Genomic DNA, 23,239 nt, shown 5'->3' on the forward strand with positions numbered 1-23,239 from the left:
AACATGACTTGACGTGACTTGCTTGAACACTGTGCCTTAGGCACTGCGTGGAGGCTAAATGTAAATAAAACACCCCGAGAACGCCACTGCGCCCTAGTGAACTGGAGGTGCAATTGCTCTTTATTCTGAGTACCGTATTTTCCGCACTATAAGGCGCACCTAAAAGCCTTTATTTTTTTCAAAAGCTGACCTTGCGCCTTATAATACAGTGCGCCTTATATATGTATCAATATTAAGTCGCAAAGTCTTGCAACTAAAGCAAGCACCCGCCGACTAGATTTTCCCCCAAAGGCGAAGTCGTCCGCGGTGTATGCTGGGATTTATATACCTGTGTTTCATTTCCTAACCAATGTGTCAATCATTATTTGAATCAGTCACTATTGGCTAAAGTTATTCGGAGGTAAAGGGGATCCTTTTTATCATTTACAGGCTCGCATAGGCTAAAGGGGCGAAACAAAGCCTGCAATTGGCTGAAAAAAAGAATGTGAATCACATGTTGGGTTGCACTACGGCATAGAGAAAACATTTTTTACTATTCTGTATTTGTAAATATTTTACTCTCCTGGATTGACTACACTCACGGTTGTAAGAAGACCATGGTTACGTATCATTCATGAACGTGAAAGCTGCAAGAGAACTTAGGTGAGCTATGCAGCTTCATATTTTCCCGGTATCTTGTTTTAGAACGATCTTGATGTTTCTTTGATGAGTCTATTTTTAAACTAAATTGAATTCAAAGTGTTTATTGTCATTTGCACAGTAAATAACCCTGTTTCCCTGCACAATAAAATTCTTACTTTGCTGTCCACACAGTTGCCAGCAAAAAATAAAATGGAAACCAAGAAATGTTTGTTTGGTGACATCGTACGGACACCGCATCCGCACGTGTCTACGACACGTATTTGCTTCTTTTCAAGCTTTCGGAATGTTAGGGGGTAATAAGTTTGACTGAATTATCTGACTGTTTTGTCGACGTTCCCATTGTAGCGCCTTGTAATCCGGTGCGCCTTATGTATGGAAAATATAGGACCAAAAAATATTTTTGGGGGGTGCGCTCTATAACCCGGTGCGCCTTATAGTGCGGGAAATACGGTAAGTTAAAAAAAAAGTTTCCCAAAATCAAACAAGGAGCATCGCGCTCCCCCAATATATGAGAACCACTAGCCTAGCTCAAGAATCTTGCTTTTCTTTCTGGTGTCAAACTTTTATGTATTTGTTTCACGCAACAATCACCAATTTGACACCTCTTCCTTTTGCACACACACACTAACTATAGTGCAGGTAACAACGGCGGCGGTTCAAATGAAGCGTAAGCGCAACATGAAAATGCACAATTGCGCGGGGCGTTGTAATTACAGTAGGTCGGCTTCAGTTCGTAGCGGCGTAATCGTCACTGTCACACAAAGTTCAAACTCCGCACCGCGGAACAAACCCAATTTCGACAGCGCTGGATGAACACCGGAGTGGCGTCGAGTGCGCCGCCGTTGTCACTCAAAATGAAGTCGGCGGTCGGTTGAGGGAGCACGTTGTATTTTTTTCCCTTTTTCCTTTTTTTTCTTTGAGTCGTAATGTAGGTGGAGCGGGGCCTGTCGCCGGCGTGACAAATCCCTCCTGGTTCACCTTGTACTTGTGAAGGCGTTACCAGCGCGACGGCGCACCCCAGTGGAGCGCTTTCCTCCCTAATTGAAATTTGGAGGTATAAGAGGATTTCTGCACAACAGCAGCTGACAGTCCCTATTCACGGGATATCCTCTTAGACTTCTTTTTCTCGTTTGCGTGTCTGTGTGAGTCTCTCCCGGAGAAAGAATAAACTTTTATCTGTCTTTCAGCATTAGCTAGGCTTAGAAAACCGGGCAGGTGGGGGCATCACTATTCCCGTTGTCGCTTTCTGTCATTGCTGCTGTCTCGGTTTATCTTGGTGGTGGTTAAGGAGTTTGGAAAACAAATACGAACGTGGTTCTGTTTGTTTTAATGTCAATACAGTTTGAAGTTACGGAAACCATATTAAAATACGTAATTAGTGACATGCAGTTAGGAGAGACAGGCCTACCTGTCATCATTGTAATTAAGCGTATGCCGTAAATTCCGGACTATAAGCCGCTACTTTTGTCCCAAACGTTCAACCCTGCGGCTTATTCGGTGATGCGGCCAATTTATGTAATTTTTTTAACGGCCGCCAGCGGCGCTCGAGTACAAAAGGTAAGATTTAGACTGCAATTTCTTAGCTTGTGCACAAATTAAATTGGCGTAGACATATTCTCATCATGCAAATTGCAAAAAGAAAGGCACGTGATGCATCTTTCAAGCTAAATGCAATCGAGCAGTTCGTTAAAAAAGGAAACAGAGCTATCGCACGCTAACTTTACTTTGCGAGCGTGACGCTAGCGTGCTTTTGATAAGAGCGTGGGACGACGTATATATGACAAAATCTCCTTCCCATACTGAAGGAAGACGACTTTGCTGATTTCAGTTATAAGGTGGAAGATGAGGACGATTTACCGTGCCCACTACAAGTGCGGAATGTTTTTTTAACAGCGCTGTTTACTGTGTTGCGAGCGTGTTGCTAGTAGCGTTTTGCTACCCTTCACAGGCACGGTTTGGGATGAAAGTTATAATATTATTATTAAAGCTTTGAAAACTCTCTCGGTGTACCGTCTTTCTTTGTAAATATGTGTCACCATGTATAATATGTATTTGCAACTGTATCTTTTTGTAATGTATTTATTTTAGAAACTTATTCTGATATGTTTTGAACGAGCAAATGAGAAAGAAGGGGCGGGGCAAACGCGGGCTGACGGGAAGTGGAGTAAAGGTGAGACATGTTTGTGGACGCGGCCGACAATAGTGGAAATATATTTTTCCCACCCTTACCTTTGGAAATATACATTTTTTTTCCTTGGATTAGTTTCAACAGGCACTTGGACTCTGCAAGTCTGCATTAAATCTTAAGTACCAGTAACATTTTCCATTAATTTTGCCGGCTTTGGACTGTATCGGGTATGGGTTAATTTTGTGTTTGTATTGCGTATATTCAATGTGGGCGCATGCGGCTAATATACAGGTGCGGCTTGTGTATGTACAAAATCGGTTTTCCTCCCGAAATGTGGTGGTTCGGAATTTACGGTACATATATCCATCCATTCACTATCTGCACCGCTTATCCTCAGTATGGGGTGCTGGAGCCAATCACATCCATTTTCTCGCAGTGGGCAGGGGACACCCTGAACTGGTTGCCAGCCAGTCGCAGGGCACACGGAGATTGACAACTATTTACCAGTTTTCACAGTTTTTCTCATACCTTAGCCTATAAATAAAATCTTTGCACTTACTTTTGAATAAAAGCATCAATTATGAAAAATACTCCATGCAACGAGAAAAATATCACTGTATAGCTTGACTTGTTTTCAGCTTGCTACTACCATCACTAATTCTATTGTTTGGGCCTGAGGTGTGTGCTGAATCAGAATCTTTGGGCTCACTATTGCCCTCTGCCACGAGGCAAGAGAATTGCGGGTTTCACACCGTATCTGAAGACACCTAGCTCGGGTAATATGTTGTATGATATTCATAACACAATCCGAAAAATTCAGTGATTTTTGAAAGATGTTTAAGACTAAAAAAATAAAGTATTTAATATATGTAGTGGTTCGCGCGTGTGCTGCACAGTTCTGAGGTCATGAGATTCAACCTTCCTGTGTGGAGTTTGCATGTTCTCCCCTTGTTTGCCTGGGTTTCCTCCGGGCACTCCGTTTTCCTCCTACATTCAAAACCATGCATTTCAGGTTTATTGGTCGGTCCAAATTTTCCCTAGGCGTGGATGAGCAAGTGAGTTGTCTGTCCCTATGTGCCCTGCGACTGGCTGGCAACCAGTTGAGGGTGTCCCCTGCCCACTGCCCGAAGATAGCTGGGCTGGGCTCCAGCACCCCCGCGACCCTACTGAGGATAAGCAGTGCAGAGAATGAATGAATGAATGAATGATTCCATATTAGAGAAGATCAATTTAACAGAAAAAAAGTCTTTCCCACTGTACTTACAATTCACCATATTTTAATTATTTTTGACTCCACATTTTACATCTGAAAAAGTATTGGAATATTTCCTTTCGGCATTTTGTCTGTAGCACGCTCCTTTAATTTGTCTTCATCTTTCTGATCACATAAGCAACCATGTTGAAATAACACGCTTGTTTATTTGAGCATCACTGTGTATTCTTCATTGCTATGCACAGAGCGTTGCTTATGTGCTAGGCTGTAATGCACGAGCGTGAAAACTCACATTTGCCCTTGATAACAAGGTGCTAATTTTAGTCAATGGCTTTGCGAAAACTATTGGGAGGCTTCAATGCATCCAACTATTTTCCGAGCCGTCGCTTTTTTTCCTGTTTTTATTGTGCTCAGTGAATCAACACATGCCTTTGGGGGGCTTTACCGCAGTCACTCCTCTTGTTTTTCTTTTTCTATTTCCTCAATCTCTGCCTGGCTTTGTACCCGAAGCGCCGCTCGCTGCTGTGCCAGCAATGCAATTTTGCACCTCAGTGGGGGAAACGGCTTTAACAGTCCGAGCGCTCTGCTCGTCTGTTTAATAACGGAATAAAAGCATGGAAAAAAGGAGCTGCGGAAGGAATACAAAGACGAATCAAGTGGCCTCAGGGCAGGCGACAAGGGGATATAGGTACAGAAAACACAGGAATCCACACCTGCTTATCTCTGAGGAATTGCCTACAAGGGGGCTTCTCTTTTTAATTAGAAACTTTGCAGACAAAGTCATAAATCACCGGCATGTGCGATTGAATAGGAGGCAGAATACATGGTATAGCTTATAGTAACACATTTGCACTGGCGAGGCATTTGATGGATTTGGCTTATGTGAATTCAGTACATAGGAGCCGGAACATTAAAGAATTTTGGGGGATCATTGAAAATAATTAAAGATCATAACTTGTTTTGGCGGAACTCAAATAACGCTATAATTATATTTGAGGTTCAGACATCAAGGGACATTGTGTATTATTTTGCACAGGGGTCTCAAACCAATGGCCAACTAAGGAGCTCGGAGACCTGTTCTGAAAATAGCTCACCAGTGCTGGGTCATTGTGAGCTTCTAGAACAATTATTTTTAGCTGGTTGACTGGTCTATTCAACCCTAATTCCAATAAATAACCTGGTAATAACATAGTAACAACGTAGTAAAAACATGATATATTTTTATTTTAGAAATTCATATCAAAACGGATGCCCTTTGAGCTCATTGGTAACAAAAAGTATCTCTTGGCTTGAAAAGGGTTGAAAAGCACCTATAAGCGATAAACAACTTTCCAAAAAAGATTGAAAAATAAACAAAAAACTTGAACTAGCATATACATTTTGATTTTTTTTTAAATACTCAAGAAATTAGCATTTATTTTACATAACAACTGGCTCCTAGTGAGGAAGCTGATATGATTATCAGCCATCTTGCTGCTATGGGTTCCCCCAAACCCCCATCTTGCGAAAGACTGGGCAAAAATTTGAGTAAAATAGTTTGGTTTCGTCGCTTTCAATCTCTGTAGTTTGTATTCTCCTGGAGCCTTTTAGCACTTGTTTCGGTTGCACTTAACAGTCTAGCGACCTATAGCAGTAAAAAAATACAGACGATCCCTTCAAATCTGCGCACAGATGCATTTTGGAAATGCACATCCATCCATCTATCAATCGATCCATCCATCTATCCATTATCTGCGCTACTCATCCTCACTAGGGTCGTAGGGATTACTTAGAGTACCTAGAGGAAACCCACACGACACAGTTAGAACATGAAAACTCCACCCAGAGAGGCTACGGTAGCATGAATTACTGCGTGCCATCTTAGAAATACCATTACATATTTTTATTTATTTTATTCCTCAAAAGTTCTGGAACCTAAACAGAAAAATCCGATGGGTGCATGGAAGAATATTTGGAAAACGAGTTGCATTACACAATACAGTGACATCTGGTGGTGTAATAACACATCCCTTTAGCTTTCAAATTAAGGAGAGGGGCCTTATACTACTATTCTAGGGCCACAATTGGCACGTGAGTTCAAAACCCTATGCTCTAATTGGGTAGTGACATCTAGTGTTCAAATTTGAGTGTCCCTATAAGGTTGGATTTATAGTTGTCACAAAAACTCTCATTTTTATCATCCTTTATTTTACATACAGCCATTAAATGGACCCTTTCCACCCATTCCTCATCTCTGCCTTCACAATAAGTAGATAAACGTGAATTTCAAATATTGTTTGGAGTCGTAGATTGGTGATGAGTGGGTAAATACAATTCAATGCCCACATTTTTTTTATTTTCAAAAAATATATCCGTCATCAATATCGTTAGTGCGAGAAGATTACCATATTTTTCACACTACAAGGCGCACCGAAAACCATCTGTATATAGATCAATATTGAGTCGCAACAAGTCTCGCAACCACGGTAAGCGGCCGTCAACTCAATTTTCCCCTATAAAAATAGTGTGTGGTGCATGCTGGGATATATATAATTACCGACGTTTCATTCCCTAACCAATGTGTCAATCATCTTCTGTATCGGTCACTATTGGCTAAAGTTACTGGAAGGTAAAGAAGGCAGGTCCTTTTATTATTTAAAGGCTCATTTCAAAAAACGGGGTAAAACAAAGCCTGCAATTGGGGGAAAAAGATGTGAATAACAAGTTAGATTGGTCTACGGCATAGAGAAAATACTTTTATGGGGCTAAACAGACAGCTAGCAAGAAGAAAAACATGATTTACAATTAGTGTCAATAAACTAACAATATATTTGTCAGAGATAGTCATTATTAAGACTCTTTGGTGGCTGTATTTACACAGATAAAATACATATATTGTTAAAAACTACAACGTGATAGAAGGAGCAAGTACTTACACAAGGCTTCCATGTTGGTTGAAAGAGAAAAAGAAAACGCCCCCAGGGTGGGCGTGGTTTATTATACGTCAGTGAAAACATTACACACATGAGCACGACTTCACAATAAACGAATATAAGATTGATAATTGTACAAGAGATATAATTAGACTGATTATTGAAACGTTGTTTTATGTGTTTGTGTGTGAGAAAGATTGTTCTTGTATTTAGGAATATAAAAACAAGTTATTTTCACTAGACTGAGTTTCTGAGAGATTCACATCCAAAACGGCCACCTTGACAATATTAACTAACCCGGTTGTAAGCAATAGCATAACAACTGAAAATATGTTTCTTTTTCTAATCCTGTTATTATGCAAATTCAGCAATCAAATGTAGAATGCTTTTGTTCTACTCATGATAAAATAATTCAGTGACAGCAGCACTTGAAATTGTGCACAAAGGCCATTGAGATTCTTTGGGTTTGTTCACTGTGTGAGTGTGTGTAAGTCTATAGAACTGCCCTGATTGTAGTGCGTGGTAACAGGATCCAGGCTTTCCTCAGACAGCGTCTGAAGTTTCGACTCCCCATCTATTATTTACACACACACCAATTTTCTCTACTATATATCTGCTTAGTAAACTTCTTCCTTGCCAAGCTGTTGAATCGCCATGAATGAATCTTCTACATTTCCTCATCGCTTTCTCAAAGCGCCGGACTTTGTTTACCTTCAAAGAAATCAATCACACCCTTGAAGTTGATGAAGTGCCCTGTTGTCCTGGCAAACACATCCAGAATTAGTATCGAGCTGACACGAGGCTGGTTGGATAAGCTGTAAAAGGCAAAGATAGTCAGCAATTGGGTGGTCTGAAAGTCATGCCTTCACCCTTCGACCGAAACTGACGCTGGGATGTCAATAGGTCATTATCTGACGAGACGGACTCAGCATCCTGTCTGAGTGAGCTGCTGATTGATGGTCTGATGGAGATAAACCCATGGGGAGACATCGTTACACGAGGACGGGTGTTGGGGTTGATTTCTGATCAAAGTCTATCACCAGAAAAGGGGGCTCCCTTCCTGTTACTACCCCTGCAAGTGCATCTTCAGGTCATCGTAGGTCACTGAATTGAGTTGAAAAGAAAATCTGATCCTTTTTCTTGTTAAGTTATATCAAAGTCACGTCCAGGAGGATGTAGAACGGTGGTATTTCCTTTGCTGCATACATGGGAAGCGAACTGAAATTCGATTTGCATTTTTGATGTTTGGGCCAAGACTTGTAGAACTTTCATCCATGCATGGCCGCGTGGTTACTTGTGGGAGTTAAAAAATTCGGAATCGCATTTGGAAGAACTCAAGCCAGACAATAAGTCAGGACCGCTGCGCCGCCTGAAATGGCTGATTCAGGAATCCAAAGGAAAGGTCTATTTTGTGCCCAGGATACTCCAGGGGGTAAGAGTGTGAAAATATAAAGGCCTGCATGCCGCTATTGAATGTTGCTCCACTAAAAGAAAAACTGGTGGCAATAAGAGCCTCAAATGCTGCCCAACCAAGACTCCAAGGCCTTAAAGGGTATAATTGGATCGAAAGTAAAACATAGACTACAGTTTTTTTTCAGCTAAGCCAGATATCTGTCGGATACCTGTCGCCCCCAACATCCATCTGTTGCGATAATGAGGCAGTGAAAAGGTGGTGTTTAGTTTACTAATAGGAAAAATAGCTCCAAGAAATACATACATGAATGGCGGACGTGTGTTCATTTTGTCAAAGAAAATAGCTGGGGTGTTCAGTAGTAATTGTGAATTTCAGCACTTAACTTCGTGACATGATGGCATGTTACCTTAGGGGTCTCGGGTTTTCCACATCAAACTCATACAAGCCATAGGGGGTTGGAAAAGAGAAACATGATAAACAAAAAACACAGTCCGGACTAAGCTCACAGCATTTGGGTACAGGATTTTTTTGAGTTGGTCAAGGACAGGCTTCAAGAGATCAGAAAACAGGTAAAGGCAGGATCATCATCATGGAGAGCAACGATCGGACAGTTTCTGCTGTCAGCACAGTCATGATATACGGGGTTCTTAATGAGGGTCTGAGAAACAGGTGTGGAAATCCTCTATTCCATCTGCCCGCGGGCCTCTACTGGAGGACAGTCGCTTACTAGATCTGAACTACAGGTGAGATCGGGCCTTAAAACAAAGCCTGACCCAGCCAGAGCCCGATCAATTTACTTGATTTACAGGACCAAGCCCAGAGCAAACCCGAAATTTAATATTTAATTTATGAGGACTAGGGAGGAGGAGAGGTGATTTATCATAACAAATTAAGGCCTGTCTTTTGGAAAAAAACAGTTAAACAAGACTGAATTAACTTTTACATTTCTTATATTTCTCTGTCTGCAGAGATTACATTAACCGACAATTTTCAACATTGAGGAAATTTTTTAAGCATTGACGGGAATTATTGAAGGCTGTTGGTCATTTTGACCGGAGGAAAATTGGGCCATATACCATAGCAGTACATCCTAGCGTGGCACTTTAGAAGAAAGAGAAACAGAGACACAAAGACAAACAATGATTTTGTTTTCGTTTAGTGTCCACACTATGTTTTAGTATACATTTTTATAAACATGTATTTATTTTCAAAAAGTCCGTTAGAGTGGAGCTCTGCTCAACACGAACGTAATGATTGACATTTTAGGCACGACCTGGGCTGAAATTTGGATCGGGGCTTTCAGTAACTCGACCTACAAGGGTAGAAATCATAAAGTCCTTTGTGTCTCCGCCAACTCCAAAACAGAGAAGCCAGACTTTGCATTTTGCACAATGAAGCACATCTGTTGAAGTACTTTGGAAACGCGCTCTATTGCTCTAATCTTGAGAAAAATGAAGAAGCAACAAACACTTTGAAAGTAGATGATGTCTTTCCTAGCCGAAGCGTCCGTGTACCTGCAGGTGGTCCAGTCAAACTGACACCTGGGCTGGAAGCAAATAGATGGAGAGCTGTGAAAGCCTCCCACCCACTCTCACTCGTACCCCCTGCATGCACCAGAAGCTTCGAGGCAGCGATAACAGGCGCACCTGCCACTCACCTCTTTTCAGCTAAGGGAGAGCGAAGCTAAGAGAGGAACGAGTTGGGAAGCCTCCAGACACTTGTCCCCTTTCACATCCAAAACCATCAGCACTCACAGTAACACTCTGCCGCCGCTCTCAAAGGGGGGGCTGAGGTTAGGTTAGCCGACCGCACAGGCCTGGGGGCTACCTGCTAACGCACCTTTGAATGCCAGATCGGTCATTCAACAAGGCGGGGGTTCCTTGCAGCTCTCGCCGACTTGGTGTCAGGTCCCAAATGAGAGGCGATGGAAGCCCAGGTGGGCAATATAAGTCCACATCTACCTGCATGCTTAAAATATCACCACCTTTTGTAAATACCAGCCATGAAGGTCATATTTAGTAGGCTTTTGCTGTAAGGATGTCCCCCGGAGAAAAAGACCCAGGCCTGTGTTTGTCCAGCCCATTTTCTGTTCAAGGGAGCGACACTTGGACTTGGTTACGCAAATAAACGCTGTTTGAGAAATTCAACTTTATATGTAAAGGAGCGGAAGAAAGTTTTCAACTTTGTTACTCTTTGCCGCCATCTCCTGGCTTAAAATTATGATTTTAAGCCAGGAGATGGCGGCCATTCTCCACCGTTGATGGTTCCTGGCCTGTTTTGGGGTCGTGGCACTCCTTATAGAACAGAGAAGAATGGAATATACCTTTATTGTCATTGTTACAACATGGGTTGAATATATTGTGACAACGAAATTGGACGTGGCACTCCAGTTCCACATTTTACAGTGAGGATAAAGAAAACAAAGAGATAAAGGAACAAAGAAGATGTTTGTACTGTCCTTGTTGCATAGGCTTTGTTTTCCTCCGGACCGGGGTGTATGAGGGGGTGAGGGAGAGAGATGGCCGGATCCAACTAGATGTTTGATCTTACCGTACACACGGTCCAGTGTTTTTCCCTAATTGCTCAGTCCACGTATTGAATGGATTTGGGAAGTACAGTCCTTAAACATGCCCGATTAAAGTCGCCGGCGACGATAAAAGCTCCGTCGGGGTGTGCAAGCTGTTGTTTATTGATAGCATCGGGCAGGAGATTTTGCGCTATGCTAACGTTAGTATCCGGTGGAACGCTAGCATCCAGTAGAACGTTAGCATCCGGTGGAACGTAAACTTATAGGTGTCGGCCTAGTTATTTTTCGGTCTTCCTCTCCTCCTGCCCTCTAGGACTGTGTCCTGTAGAATGATCCTGGCCATTCTTGATGATTTTCTGACGTGACGATACCAATCAAGTTTGCATCTGCTCAGAGATAACAACAGTTCTTCGTAGGGTTCTATTATGGTTATGCAAACCCAAATTCGGCTGATGTATTCAGGTTTCAAACAGGCTCTTACCTTCATCTAGCACCAGAATCAACCTGTGGAATTTACTCAAAAACCTCCAATCTTAGTATTGAATTCACTGAGTTTCTATTTCTTTGAAGCAATTGTGATGCATTGGAGCTATTACACTCAGATTAATGTCAAATCAGCTGCAAGTCCATCTCGCCTAGAGCTATGTGGGCAGTAAAATGGAATTTTGGTTCCGGTGATTGATGCCGTGAAATGGATCCACATTGAGCCGGACAAATTCTGGCAATCAGACCAGCGCTATTGTACCCATGTCAGAATGAATGGAGGGAGTGAAGAAGCACGTCATCTTTGCACAATCATGATTTCTTGTTTTTCCTACTCGTCTCCTTCACAGTCGGTGTTCCTCCCTGTCGGCTACCTGACTGACACGTTATGTTTGCCTGGCAACAATCATCAAGCGTTTTTCAAGAAGCTGTTGCCAAAACTGAATGCTGTCATGACCGTGATACAATCTCAGATGGAAGCTAGGACATTTCCGAGATGCATTATTGCTCCAGGCATCAACAACTATACTTAGACAATTGGGAAGAAATCAATCTACCATACATTTCGAATTATACAGTGAATGAACAAACCTCTTTATATCAAGAAACTTGCGGTTAACGTTACGCATCTGGGTCCTAATTCTGTTCTGGCCGTGACACTACATATGCAAAACTCAATTTTGTCTATGACGAAAACTCATTCGATTTATAGACGCAGTCTTAAAGGTGGAGTGCATCATTTGAATTGTCCTTAAAAAATTTGAAAGTCAAATATTGTTCCTATTAAGTATGTCTTAACAATCCCTAACTGAGTTGTTTATGATTTTATTTCTTGGACAGCTGATCGGGGTGAACTCATTGAGTGGGAGGAATGGGGGATTGGGTATGTTTTTTCCTCTCCCTGTCACGGTTGCCATGGCGCCCAATTGGCCCCCGCCGTATAGCGCCAGCTTCTGTCACGGTTGCCAGGGCGCCCAATTGGCCCCGCCCATGGACACCAGCTGAAACTCATTGCTCCCTGTGACTACATAAATGCTGTCCTGAGAGTCGTTTGTTGTCGTAGCGTCTGCGAAACTCTGTTTGACACGTCACGCCCCGAGAATCTCCTTTTTTTCCCGTGTTTTTGCTCCTGTTTTGCTCTCGCCATGATCTGTTTGATTTTGACCACTTCCGCGTTCCAAGCAATCTACTCCCTGCAACCAACGATCTGCGGATCGAGTGTGCGCTCCTTTCTCTTCCCCTCAATAAACTGTGAGTAACGTTACGCGAGTGGGTTCTGCTTTCTGTTTCCTGTCCTGGTACCTGACACTCCCCCTATTTTGTCCAGATCACGTGTTTTCAGATAATGTTGCAATCCAAGATACAAAGGCAAGCACATATTTACTACTGTGCAAAAAGAAAAGGAGAATGAGGGCTGAGTTACAAAGACTGGTCTGTTTTTTTGTCATTGTTGGTTGTCATGGTACTGGCCCAAATTACATTCCTTGTCATTGTTCCTCGTGGATTAAAGGAAACTCCTGGGACCTTACAATGATGCTGCTGAGACAAAGAACCAAGTGAAGTGTTTTTGATAGGTAACTTTCACTGCTGTTCGATTCGGATATATGAATTGAGGACTTGATTTTAGCGTGCAAACGTCAAATAATGTGAGTGTGACCGCTGTGTACCCGTCCAACCAAGGATCCAATTTCAGGTTGGACTAGATGATGAGGCTTTTATTTCAGTTACGTTAGCAGCGCGCTGGAGACTGCAATGAGCGACACAACATACAGACACCATGTGGTTAGCACCTCCGCTGGTTCTCAACAGCGTTAGCAGCGTGCTGGAGACTGCTCTAATCATATCAAATAGTTTTCTTTACAGTTGACATACAATACAGAAAATCAACCATCACAATAATTTCTACATATATCTCAACAAGTGATCGTAAAGTGGTTTAAACTTTTACAATGAATTCAACTCGACATATTTTTCAATGTGAATTTTAACCAACATCATCCTTTTTTTATATTTGTGAAAACATAAAAATTACAATAACAAGTATAAAAAAGGGAACAATTTAGCTACAATGAGCGACACAACATACACACACCATGTGGTTAGCACCTCCGCTGGTTCTCAACATCTATGAAGGAAATTAGCATTTAAGTCGAGTACAACGTACGGAAAAACTAACATAAATGGCGACAGAAACAAAACGAAAATAAATCCAAACAGCTTGAGAACATCGATTACATTACAGTGCATGTTGCAAGATTTGTCAATTGTGGTTTTACTGTTATCAATTAACTTTAAAGTCTCAGCTAAGCGTTAGCAGTGCGCTGGAGACTGCTAACAATATCCGCTTTCCGGTCATAAAATCAGAGGCTAAACTAAACCTTACCCCATACCAGCAGGTTTTGCTGTTGGACTCATCATTGCAGGACACTTATACACAACTATAAAAACATATTTCAGGAGGAATTTCAACACAACGAAAATCGTTATTACACCCGTTACATGAGTATGTTGTAAATACATGCTTTCAAACCTCCCGCTTTGCTCCTATTATGGAAAATATAAATAATGGTGGCAAAAACTAGTTTGGACTAATTTCTCTGAGAAATGTTTCCAACCACCACCGTGAGGTTTTGTGTGCATACGTGCTCAGCTATTTATCGGTGAGGATTTAACAACACAGGGTTTGAAGGGTAGGAACAAAGTAGAGGCTTGTCCAGAGTTTACGGTAGATTACAACAGACTCAAAGGTGCACCTGTTTTTTTGCGGTTTGAGAGTAGCTTGGCTACTATTTCAGGCATGACCTTGAATGGCGTATACCCCCCAGTCCACGCACCTCACAGAGTTGCATGGCCTCTGGTCAGAGCATTACGATCCTTTACTCAGCACTCTAATGTGCGTTTGCCACGTTTGGAGGTGTTAGCCTCCATTATGCGCCACTTAACACACTGCTTACTTTGTGACTTTAGGCCAACAGAATCCATATTCAGCTTTCATGCAAGCACAGCATCCCTCGCCACGGTTATTGTCTGGTTGTCGGCTCAGCGCCGTGCCGAAGCCCTCAGCAAATTGATTCCGCGCCGAGTCCAAGGAAGTTCTCTTGCGCCTTTTGTGGCGTTTTCTGCCAAAACGTAGACGCAGCGAGAGGGTAATCCCACAGCTTTCGCACCGGAATAGCTTTCCTGACTGCATTGCGCCTTCTGCTAGCAAGCAGACCCGCAGAGCCGGAGATGTAACACTCACTCCGGCCGCAGTGGTATTATTCCTAATGTCTAAAGCCATTTGTGCAAGTAGTGTCATTGGTTTTTGTTCCATCTCACACTTTCTATCTCAAAAGAGATGCAAACTTGAGGATTTTTTATTTGATTTGATATATCTTTCTGTAGTTATTCCTCCCACCACAAGGACATTGCAACAGGTAGCTGGTTTGTCTCCTACCGGGCTCGGTCAGAGAACACTGTATGAGCATTATTATTTCAGTGTTTACATTTAATAATTGACATCAATCAGGGGCCAAGTAAATCTCTCACCTTCCCAAACCCCTCGGAAGCAAAATGAAGTCAGCCCCGCTGAGGAGGCCTATTGTGTCGTGCTAATGTGATAGCGTAGATTAGCATTGTAATCCATTTAGCATAGAGCGGCTAATCCCCTTTATTGCCGTTGAAACTGAATCAGATAATGTTGGCTACCACCACCGTGGCTGCCTTAATGATTGCAAGCTGATGAAACATTAAGGGTGGGATATATAAATGATGACAGTGAAACATGGATGGCAGCTTGAGATTGATGGTATTAAAGGGAATGAAGGAGAGACGCGTAAACAGACTCTGTAACTTGCCTCATTGTCGTAAAATAGTGTTTACGGCTGCAATAAAATTCCTACACCTGCTGTTCATTAGTCCACTGCCGTTCAAATTCATCTTGCTACCAACACTAGTCCCAGTGGGGCTTGCAGTTCTCTCTCGTGACTCGTTTGGGTTGCAGCAGACGCTCAACCAGCAAACCGTGGATTTCCCCTCGCATCGTCAATGGGGAAAATAAGAGTTGTGATGCTGCCAGAAGAGGACTTGGTAACACTGTGCTGACTGAGAAAGATTGTTGTCAGGAGCGTATATCGTAATTAATCATGAAGGGACTCACCTGCCCATGGAACCATCTGCTTCTTGTCCAATTATCTTCCTGCCATTTACCTGGTAGTGCCGCAGAGAGAAAAAAAGAGCCGCAGTCATCAAAACTTTAAGAACGTGATGTCCACGCTTTGTTTTGAGCGCCGGATGTCCAAAGGTCGCTGGATTTAGCAGGATTCATGATTGCGGTCATAGGCAATAGTTTGGAAGAATCTGGTTGATTTTGTAATGTATCAGCAAACCATGATAGGGGAATTGAGCACATAAAGAAAAAAAAACACTATGTTTAAAAAGAAAATACTTTCCTCTGATGTAACTTGAGTCAACAAGCATTTGTTATTGTTATTGTATAGTGCTATAGTATAGTGTATAGCACTGCAGGAAAGATGTCTAAATATAATGGAAGCTAGAGCTCTTGTTGGTGATAGAAAGGAGTGGAGAGGTGTTGTGAAAGGATAGTGGGATTGTGGACGCGTTCTTAAGGATGGGCTGGGCACCCGTATGATGCGGCAGGGGTAAACCAGTGAAAGCTGCTGTTGAACAGAAGAGTGTGTTGTGTCACCCTGACTCGAGTGACATGGCCGCTTTCTTGTGTCCTGTTTCATCTGGAGGGACAAAAGCATGACCAACTTAGGTGCCGAGGTGCCTAACTTGTTTGGGTGTTTGGGCAATTGGGTTGGCCATTGTCCAAAAAAATGTTGTGGTTTTTTTGTTGTTATTTATTTCCTTTTGATTTTCTTTGTTATTGTATGTGTGTGTCTTGCTGTCGATCACCCCTCTTCAGGGATATGACCAAGGTAGATAGATAGATAGATTGTATAGTGACTTGTTTACCTGACTGCCCATTTTGCACATCTGGTTAGCTGCTCCTCTTGCACTCTTTGCACTACTGTAAAATACTATACATAGCTATAATTATTTAGTATATTATTATTACCTCAATACTCCAATACAACATTTTATTAATATCTATACATTCAATGAAACTGTGCGGATCAGATGTATCGACATTTCGTTCTGTATACACGTGTACAAGACTGACAATAAAGTAAATCTGAATCTGAATTTGTTTCCATCCTGTCCCTTGATCCACTCAGTCTCTTGCTCTAAGGTCTGCTGTGACTACTCAATTTTAACAACGTAACAAGTAATGTGTACAGTTTTGCTCATGTGGTTCTGTATTTGCTTGCAGATCCGAGTGGATGGCCCCTCCCGGGCCCTTCAGTACGAGACGGTGCAGGCGGTTGGAAGCGGACCAGTCCTCCGAGACATGGCCTTCTCCTCCGATTACCACTACCTCTACATTATGTCTGAGACCCAGGTAGGACGCTCGTTCCTGAATTCCTTACAATTGAATACCCTTCATGATATTAAGAGAGCTAGAGGTATTAAAAAAGAGGTTTAGTAGGGGGAGATAAAGGTGTTTGTATTATTCTCACTCTTATAAGCTGAAATGAGTAGTAGATTGACAGGACTCTGACTAATGGACCCCACACAAAGAGGCTGTAGATGCCTCCATAAGGGCCAAATTAGCGCCATGTATAGTTTGTGGACACACAAGCTGTGTGACTCACTGGTACACCACACTGATCAAATTTTAGCTTTGGACTGTGTCTGTGAGAACTTTTCCAAATGTTCTAGATGAAAGAGATAACAGTGATAACATTAGGAACCAGAGCATAATTGGTTTGAATATCAAAATGAATACCTCAAGGCAAGAAAGTTGGAGAATGCAAAGGCAGAGACGAGGAATGGGTGGAAATGGTCCATTTAGAATTCCGTTTTGTCATGGAATCCAATTATCAGTTCTGCAAATCTGTTAACCAGCAAAATTAGATTCCATCTCCACTCTTGGAATTTAGCATACATAATTGGGCTGCAAGAAGAAGGCTCTGTACCGCATTAAAATCTTAATTTCCTTTGCTTCTTTTGTGTTCTATTCCCTTATGTAGCATATCGCATTGCACATTTAGCCATTCCGATCGGTGTGTCTTGAAAAAATAAACACTATGTGATTGTGGCTGTCCAGTTTGACAGGCTTCAGAGTAATTAGTCTATTAGCCTAGTTAAGGCATAGTCCCTCTAAGGGGAATTTCAGATACACTTTTGGGAATACTTAAAGAACTGTGAAAAAAACTGTCACAGAAAGTATGAACAACTCTAAGTCCACCCTCTAGAAGTATTAATGTGCCAAACAGTATAAAAAGCAAGCTTCCGTCATCAATGATATGAGTTTGCATGCAGCGGCCTGTCCGAGAACCAGATGCTAAGCGAGTATCTGAAGAGGCAGCCCCCAACAGGACAGAGCTGATCGATTGCATTTCTTTGACACGTCCTCTTTAGTTTCAGTGATGCCAGGCAGGGGCGGAGAACAAGTACCGTAAATTCCGGACTATAGAGCGCACCTGATTATAAGCCCACCACATTTCGGGAGGAAAACTGATTTGGTACATACACAAGCCGCACCCGTATATTAGCCGCAACACGATACTAACCCATACCCGATACAGTCCAAAAAACACAGCCGGCAAAGTGAGCGGAAAATGATACCAGTACTTAAGATTTAATGCAGACCTCCAGAGTCCGGGTGCCTGTTGAAAGTAATCCAAGGAAAAAAGTGTATATTTCCAAAGGTAAGGGTGGGAAAAATATATATCCACTATTGTCGGCCGCGTCCACAAACACGTCTCACCTTTACTCCACTTCCTGTCAGCCTGCGTTTGCCCCGCCCCTTCTTTCTCATTTGCTCGTACAAAACATATCAGAATATGTTTCTAAAATAAATACATTACAAAAATATACAGTTGCAAATACATATTATACATGGTTACACATATTTACAAAGAAAGACGGTACACTGAGAGAGTTTTCAAAGCTTTAATAATAATATTATAATTTTCAGCCCAAACCGTGCCTGTGAAGGGTAGCAAAATGCTACTACCAACACGCTCGCAACACAGTAAACAGCTCTGTTAAAAAAACATACTGTTTTTGTAGTAAGCACGGTAAACCGTCCTCAACTTCCTCCTTATAGCTGACGTCATCAAAGTCGTCTTCCTTCAGAATGGGAAAGAGACTTTGTCACATGGACGTGGTCCCACGCTCCCTTATTCAAAAACACGCTAGCATCACGCTCGCGAAGTAGGCTTTACGTGCGGTAGCTCAGTTTCCTTCTAGATCGGACTGCTCGATTGCGTTTAGCTTGAAAGTTGCGTCATGAGCCTTCCTTTTCAGAAATTTGCATGATAAGGATATGTCTACGCTAATTTAATTTGTGCACAAGCTAAGAAGACGCAGTCTAAATCTTACATTTTGTACTCGAGCGCCGCTGGCGGCCGTTAGAAAAATTACATGAATTGGCCGCATCACTGAATAAGCCGCAGGGTTGAAAGTTTGGGGAAAAAGTAGCGGCTTATAGATCGGAATTTACGGTAGCTTGATACAGCTGAGAATTTTGTGATGGAAAGTCAAGATGTCATTCCTCATTCATGGTCACAGAACAAGTCAAGGACATGTACAGAATGTCAAGGTAACTCTCAATGGTCACTTTGAAACCAATACGAGTGATTTTCTTGAAGATTTCCCATATTTTCCAGACTATAAGATAATCAGGTAGGGTTGCATGGCTGTCTCCACTATCGGTGTGTGAGTGTGTGTGTGAAAGGGTAAGTGTGAAGCACATTGTAAGGGCTTTGGGATGTTTTCAGGAACTTGAAAAGTTCTATATAAATGCAGATCATATACCATTTATAATTGTGTAACTTTATGCTTCAAGTTAACTGAAAATAAGAGTCCTTTTCCTCTACACCAGGCATGTCAAAATTCTGGCCCGGGGGCTACCTACGGCCCATGATCAATTTTTTGCTGGCCCACGGTCTCTGCCATGAAATTATCATATGTGGCCCACCAGTAATGTTGACTGCAGTATAAAAAAAGATTTGTACAAAAAACAAATTCACCATTTCATCAGTAATGGCAGTAGCTCTTTGGCCACTTTGTCCTTGAAATTTGTGAAAATTGGAGTATTTCTTCACGCAAATCCGAAACAACTGAGTAGGCAAAGTTTACCAAGAGACTGTGGCTGTTTTCAAAGTCTATAATAAGAAGAGGCCCCCTTCCAGATTAAACAAGGTGACTTCAAAAGCTAACTGGAAAGCAACGCTGTGAAAAGGTGAAGCAACTGGAAGCTGTATTAACGACACCTTGCGTGTCAAATGAGAATGCTACAAAAATAATTGTGACATTGATCACCAAGCAAGGCAAAGGTTGAATTTGTTAAAAACTGTTCAAAGAATGCCAGATTGAATAGTCGGCCCTCACACATTTTCAGCTTACCAAAACTGGCACGGTTTCTGAAAAGTTTGGACACCCCTGCTATACATGCAGGTCTGGTCATCTTCTGCACAGCGAAACTGTGACGTCTTCAGAGAAAACTAGCATCGCCATCTTATGAGCTGAAGAATTTCTTCTTTTAATTACCCTAAAAAAGTAGTATCGGCTTCGTAGAGATACCATCGTTACTTAAACCAATTTTTGCTGTCTTCCTCTGCACTTAAAGTTCTAGGTCTTTGGCAATTATTTAGCACTGTTGCTACTTAAGCCAGAAAAATGCGGATAACACTCCAGTGCAACTTCTCGATTGTTTATAACTTGATTTACCATTTTGTCAGGAAATAACTTATACCCTCGGCGACTTATTGACCATAGATATAGTAGGTAGCATTTAAGGAATCAGCTTTATAGTTAGTTTGGAGGTCAAGACAAAGGACTCACGAACAAAAAAACTAAATCCGATAAAGATAAGAAAATGATTGCTCGAGAACAGAACGTTACTAAAAAAAAAATAGTTAACATTCACTCATTTTTGTTCTGAGTTCATTAGTCCAAGTAAACTATTATTTTCTTACTTTACTTGCTTCCTCTCAGTTTGATAAATGTTGGACATTAAATCACCACGGGCAGCACGGCAGGGCAGTGGTTAGCGCGTGGGCAGCACAGTTCTGAGGTCATGAGATCGAACCCCCTGTGTGGAATTTGCATGTTCTCCCCGTGCTTGCATGGGTTTCCTCCGGGCACTCCGGTTTCCTCCCACATGCATGTCAGGTTAATTGTCCGGTCCAAATTGTCCCTAGGTGTGAATGAACGAGTGAGTTGTCTGTCCATGTTTGCCCTGTGACTGGCTTGCGACCAGCTTAGGGTGTCCCCTGCCCACTGCCCGAAGATAGCTGGGATGGGCTCCAGCACCCCCGCGACCCTACTAAGGATAAGCGTTGCAGATAATGGATGGATTAATTCTGACAATTTTCAGCCTAATTTTGACCATTACAGTCCAAGAAATGAAAATGGTTTGGATTCCACGATGCGACAGAGACTCTCCTCTGTTTATAACCATTAATGGCAATCAAAGAGAATAAACATGGTCTTGAGACCAGCCCAGAAACAAAATACAAGCTCAAGAATCACAAGAACTTGTGCTCCTTGTTCATTTGTCCTCCTTTTTAGCTATAAAACACTCAATAACAAGCAAATGTGAGTACTCCTCCCATTTCTGGTGCCTAACAATTGCCGTGGCTCACTGACACACTGGTAGCGCTCAATTATTGATATTCCGCGTGGCAAATGCAAATCTGTAAGTGTGAATTATTGAGAATGTGTACTGTACTGTAGTGGGGTGAAATCGTTCAGAGTCAACCACTTCCTCTTCCCGAGAGAAAGCCGTCAACTTATTTGAGGAATAATCAAAGCCGTTTAGTGTCATTATTCCTTAATATAGGCTCATTTCGTGAAGGTGTTTAGATGTTTCGTCCCATGAGGTGCTGACAAGAAAGCGGACACAAAACGACAGTTTATCAAGGCAGCATTGGAGTCAGCTAACTCAGAGAGCCCAAGTTTTACCTTTTGTCCTCCCTTTAAAGGCTTCTCATTGTGCATAATGTCCAGTCATCTGCCACAGATGCACACTGGCTTAAAATTGCTTTCTCACACACTTTGAAAGCAGCAGCAAAAGCGAGAGCTTTATGAGGCGATGCCTGCGGAATGTGCAGCGTGGTTGAAATGGTTGTGATGAAGGTCACTGTCCAGGGTATTTTATGAATGGAGAACGTCAAAAAGCGCATTATAAACCTTATCCTCACTATAAAATGTGGAACTGGAGTGCCACGTCCAATTTCGTTGTCACAATATATCCCATGTTGTAACAATGACAATAAAGGTATATTCTATTCTATTCTATTTGGTGACAAGGTTAAGATGCAGGTACGTGACTGTCTTAGCTGGGAATGTTTTCCCAGAGGAACATTTTTAGGGAGACTGTGGCTCAGAGCTAATCCTGCAATTGTTGCAGATGCTAGTATCAATTGGAGTACTTGAAAGCTATCTATCTATCTATCTATCTATCTATCTATCTATCTATCTATCTATCTATCTATCTATCTATCTATCTATCTATCTATCTATCTATCTATCTATCTATCTATCTATCTATCTATCTATCTATCTATCTATCTATCTATCTATCTATCTATCTATCCATCAAGACATGGTCAGGATAAAAACGGGTCGAAACCAGAGACAAACGGAAGCAAAAAACGGGACAGGTGCAAGTCAGGATCAAAAAAGGCTTGCCTAGTGTTCACTGAGGTTCGCAGATGGACTGACCACAGGGGACAGACAGGACTGGGTTCAAATAGTGACAGAGAGCCAATCAGAACCCGCGGCAGTTGGCGCTAAATGAGCGGGCACAGATGATTCCAATCGGTAATAATGACAGGAACGCTTAATTTCATATTCATGTACTTATTTGGGAAACATTTTTTTTTTACTTTTGAATGTTTTGAGAAATACATCGCTTTTTAAATAAATTGAAATCGTATCTCAAGGTACTACACGATCTTCAAAAGAAACATTGAAGCAAGATCAATGAATGAGGTAGCCTGAGTGGAATAGAATAGAATAGAATAGAATTATTGTCATTGTGCTTGAACACCATCTGTAACAAGATTAGACTTGGAACTCTAGGATAAACAACATAAACACATAATAAAGACCAAAAATACAAAAAAGAGCCGATGTCCGGGCCTAACTGCAATGCCGTTTGATTTCACTTTTTTTTTTCAATTGTACTATAATTTATACTATACATTTAAAGTCCTAAAAACTAAGTTATGGTGATTTTGGTCACATTTTACCGTGTTTTACATCTTCAGTTAAATCAAAGATGCTGTGCCTTTTAGATATTGTTCTCTTCATTAAATTAAGGCCTTAAAAAGTTCCAGGCATGAAAATCTGTGAACAAAGTTCTAGACAAGATTTTATGGTTTACTTCTGCATTTGAGGAATAATTGATCAATTGATAATAATCACTGGCCCACATCACATTATATTATATGGAGCGGGATTTGAACCCGGGTCACGGGGCTGAGAGTGCTTTACCACTAGACCTTTATTTGTACTTACAACAAATGAGAAAGTATAAGAGGTTATCCTATGATGGTGCTATTTTTACTCGTGGTCCCAGAAACACAGATTTGCAGACTGCATTCTGAAAGATTACACATTACAATACGTTACAAGCTATTTTACGTACATATACAGAGTAAATCGAGAAGCTATTGATGCACAGGTAAATAAGTGAAATGACTTTTTATCAACATCCATCAAGCAGATCAGTGTTTCTGGTACTGTGACTAAAAATAGTGTGATAATAATAAAAGCCACCACTGGGTATCTAGTCGTAAAGTTCGCACCCTCAGTACCGTGACATTGGTTGCATTCCGGTTGCATACAACGTTTTACA

The 23,239-nt window shown here is 41.7% G+C and overlaps 1 protein-coding gene across 1 annotated transcript in view; it reads left to right on the top strand.

Moving 5' to 3' along the window:
• plxna4 (plexin A4) overlaps positions 1-23,239 on the top strand; it is a 351,701-nt gene that overhangs the window by 203,317 nt on the left and 125,145 nt on the right. Inside the window, exon 5 of the mRNA XM_088348478.1 lies at positions 16,637-16,765. Within this exon, the coding sequence (XP_088204604.1) occupies positions 16,637-16,765 (129 nt within the window). The remainder of the gene's footprint in view (positions 1-16,636; positions 16,766-23,239) is intronic.

The sequence above is a fragment of the Urocampus carinirostris genome, chromosome 11 (assembly GCF_059441175.1).
Source record: "Urocampus carinirostris isolate Australia breed hairy pipefish chromosome 11, RoL_Ucar_1.0, whole genome shotgun sequence".
Classification (NCBI taxonomy): Eukaryota; Metazoa; Chordata; class Actinopteri; order Syngnathiformes; family Syngnathidae; genus Urocampus; species Urocampus carinirostris.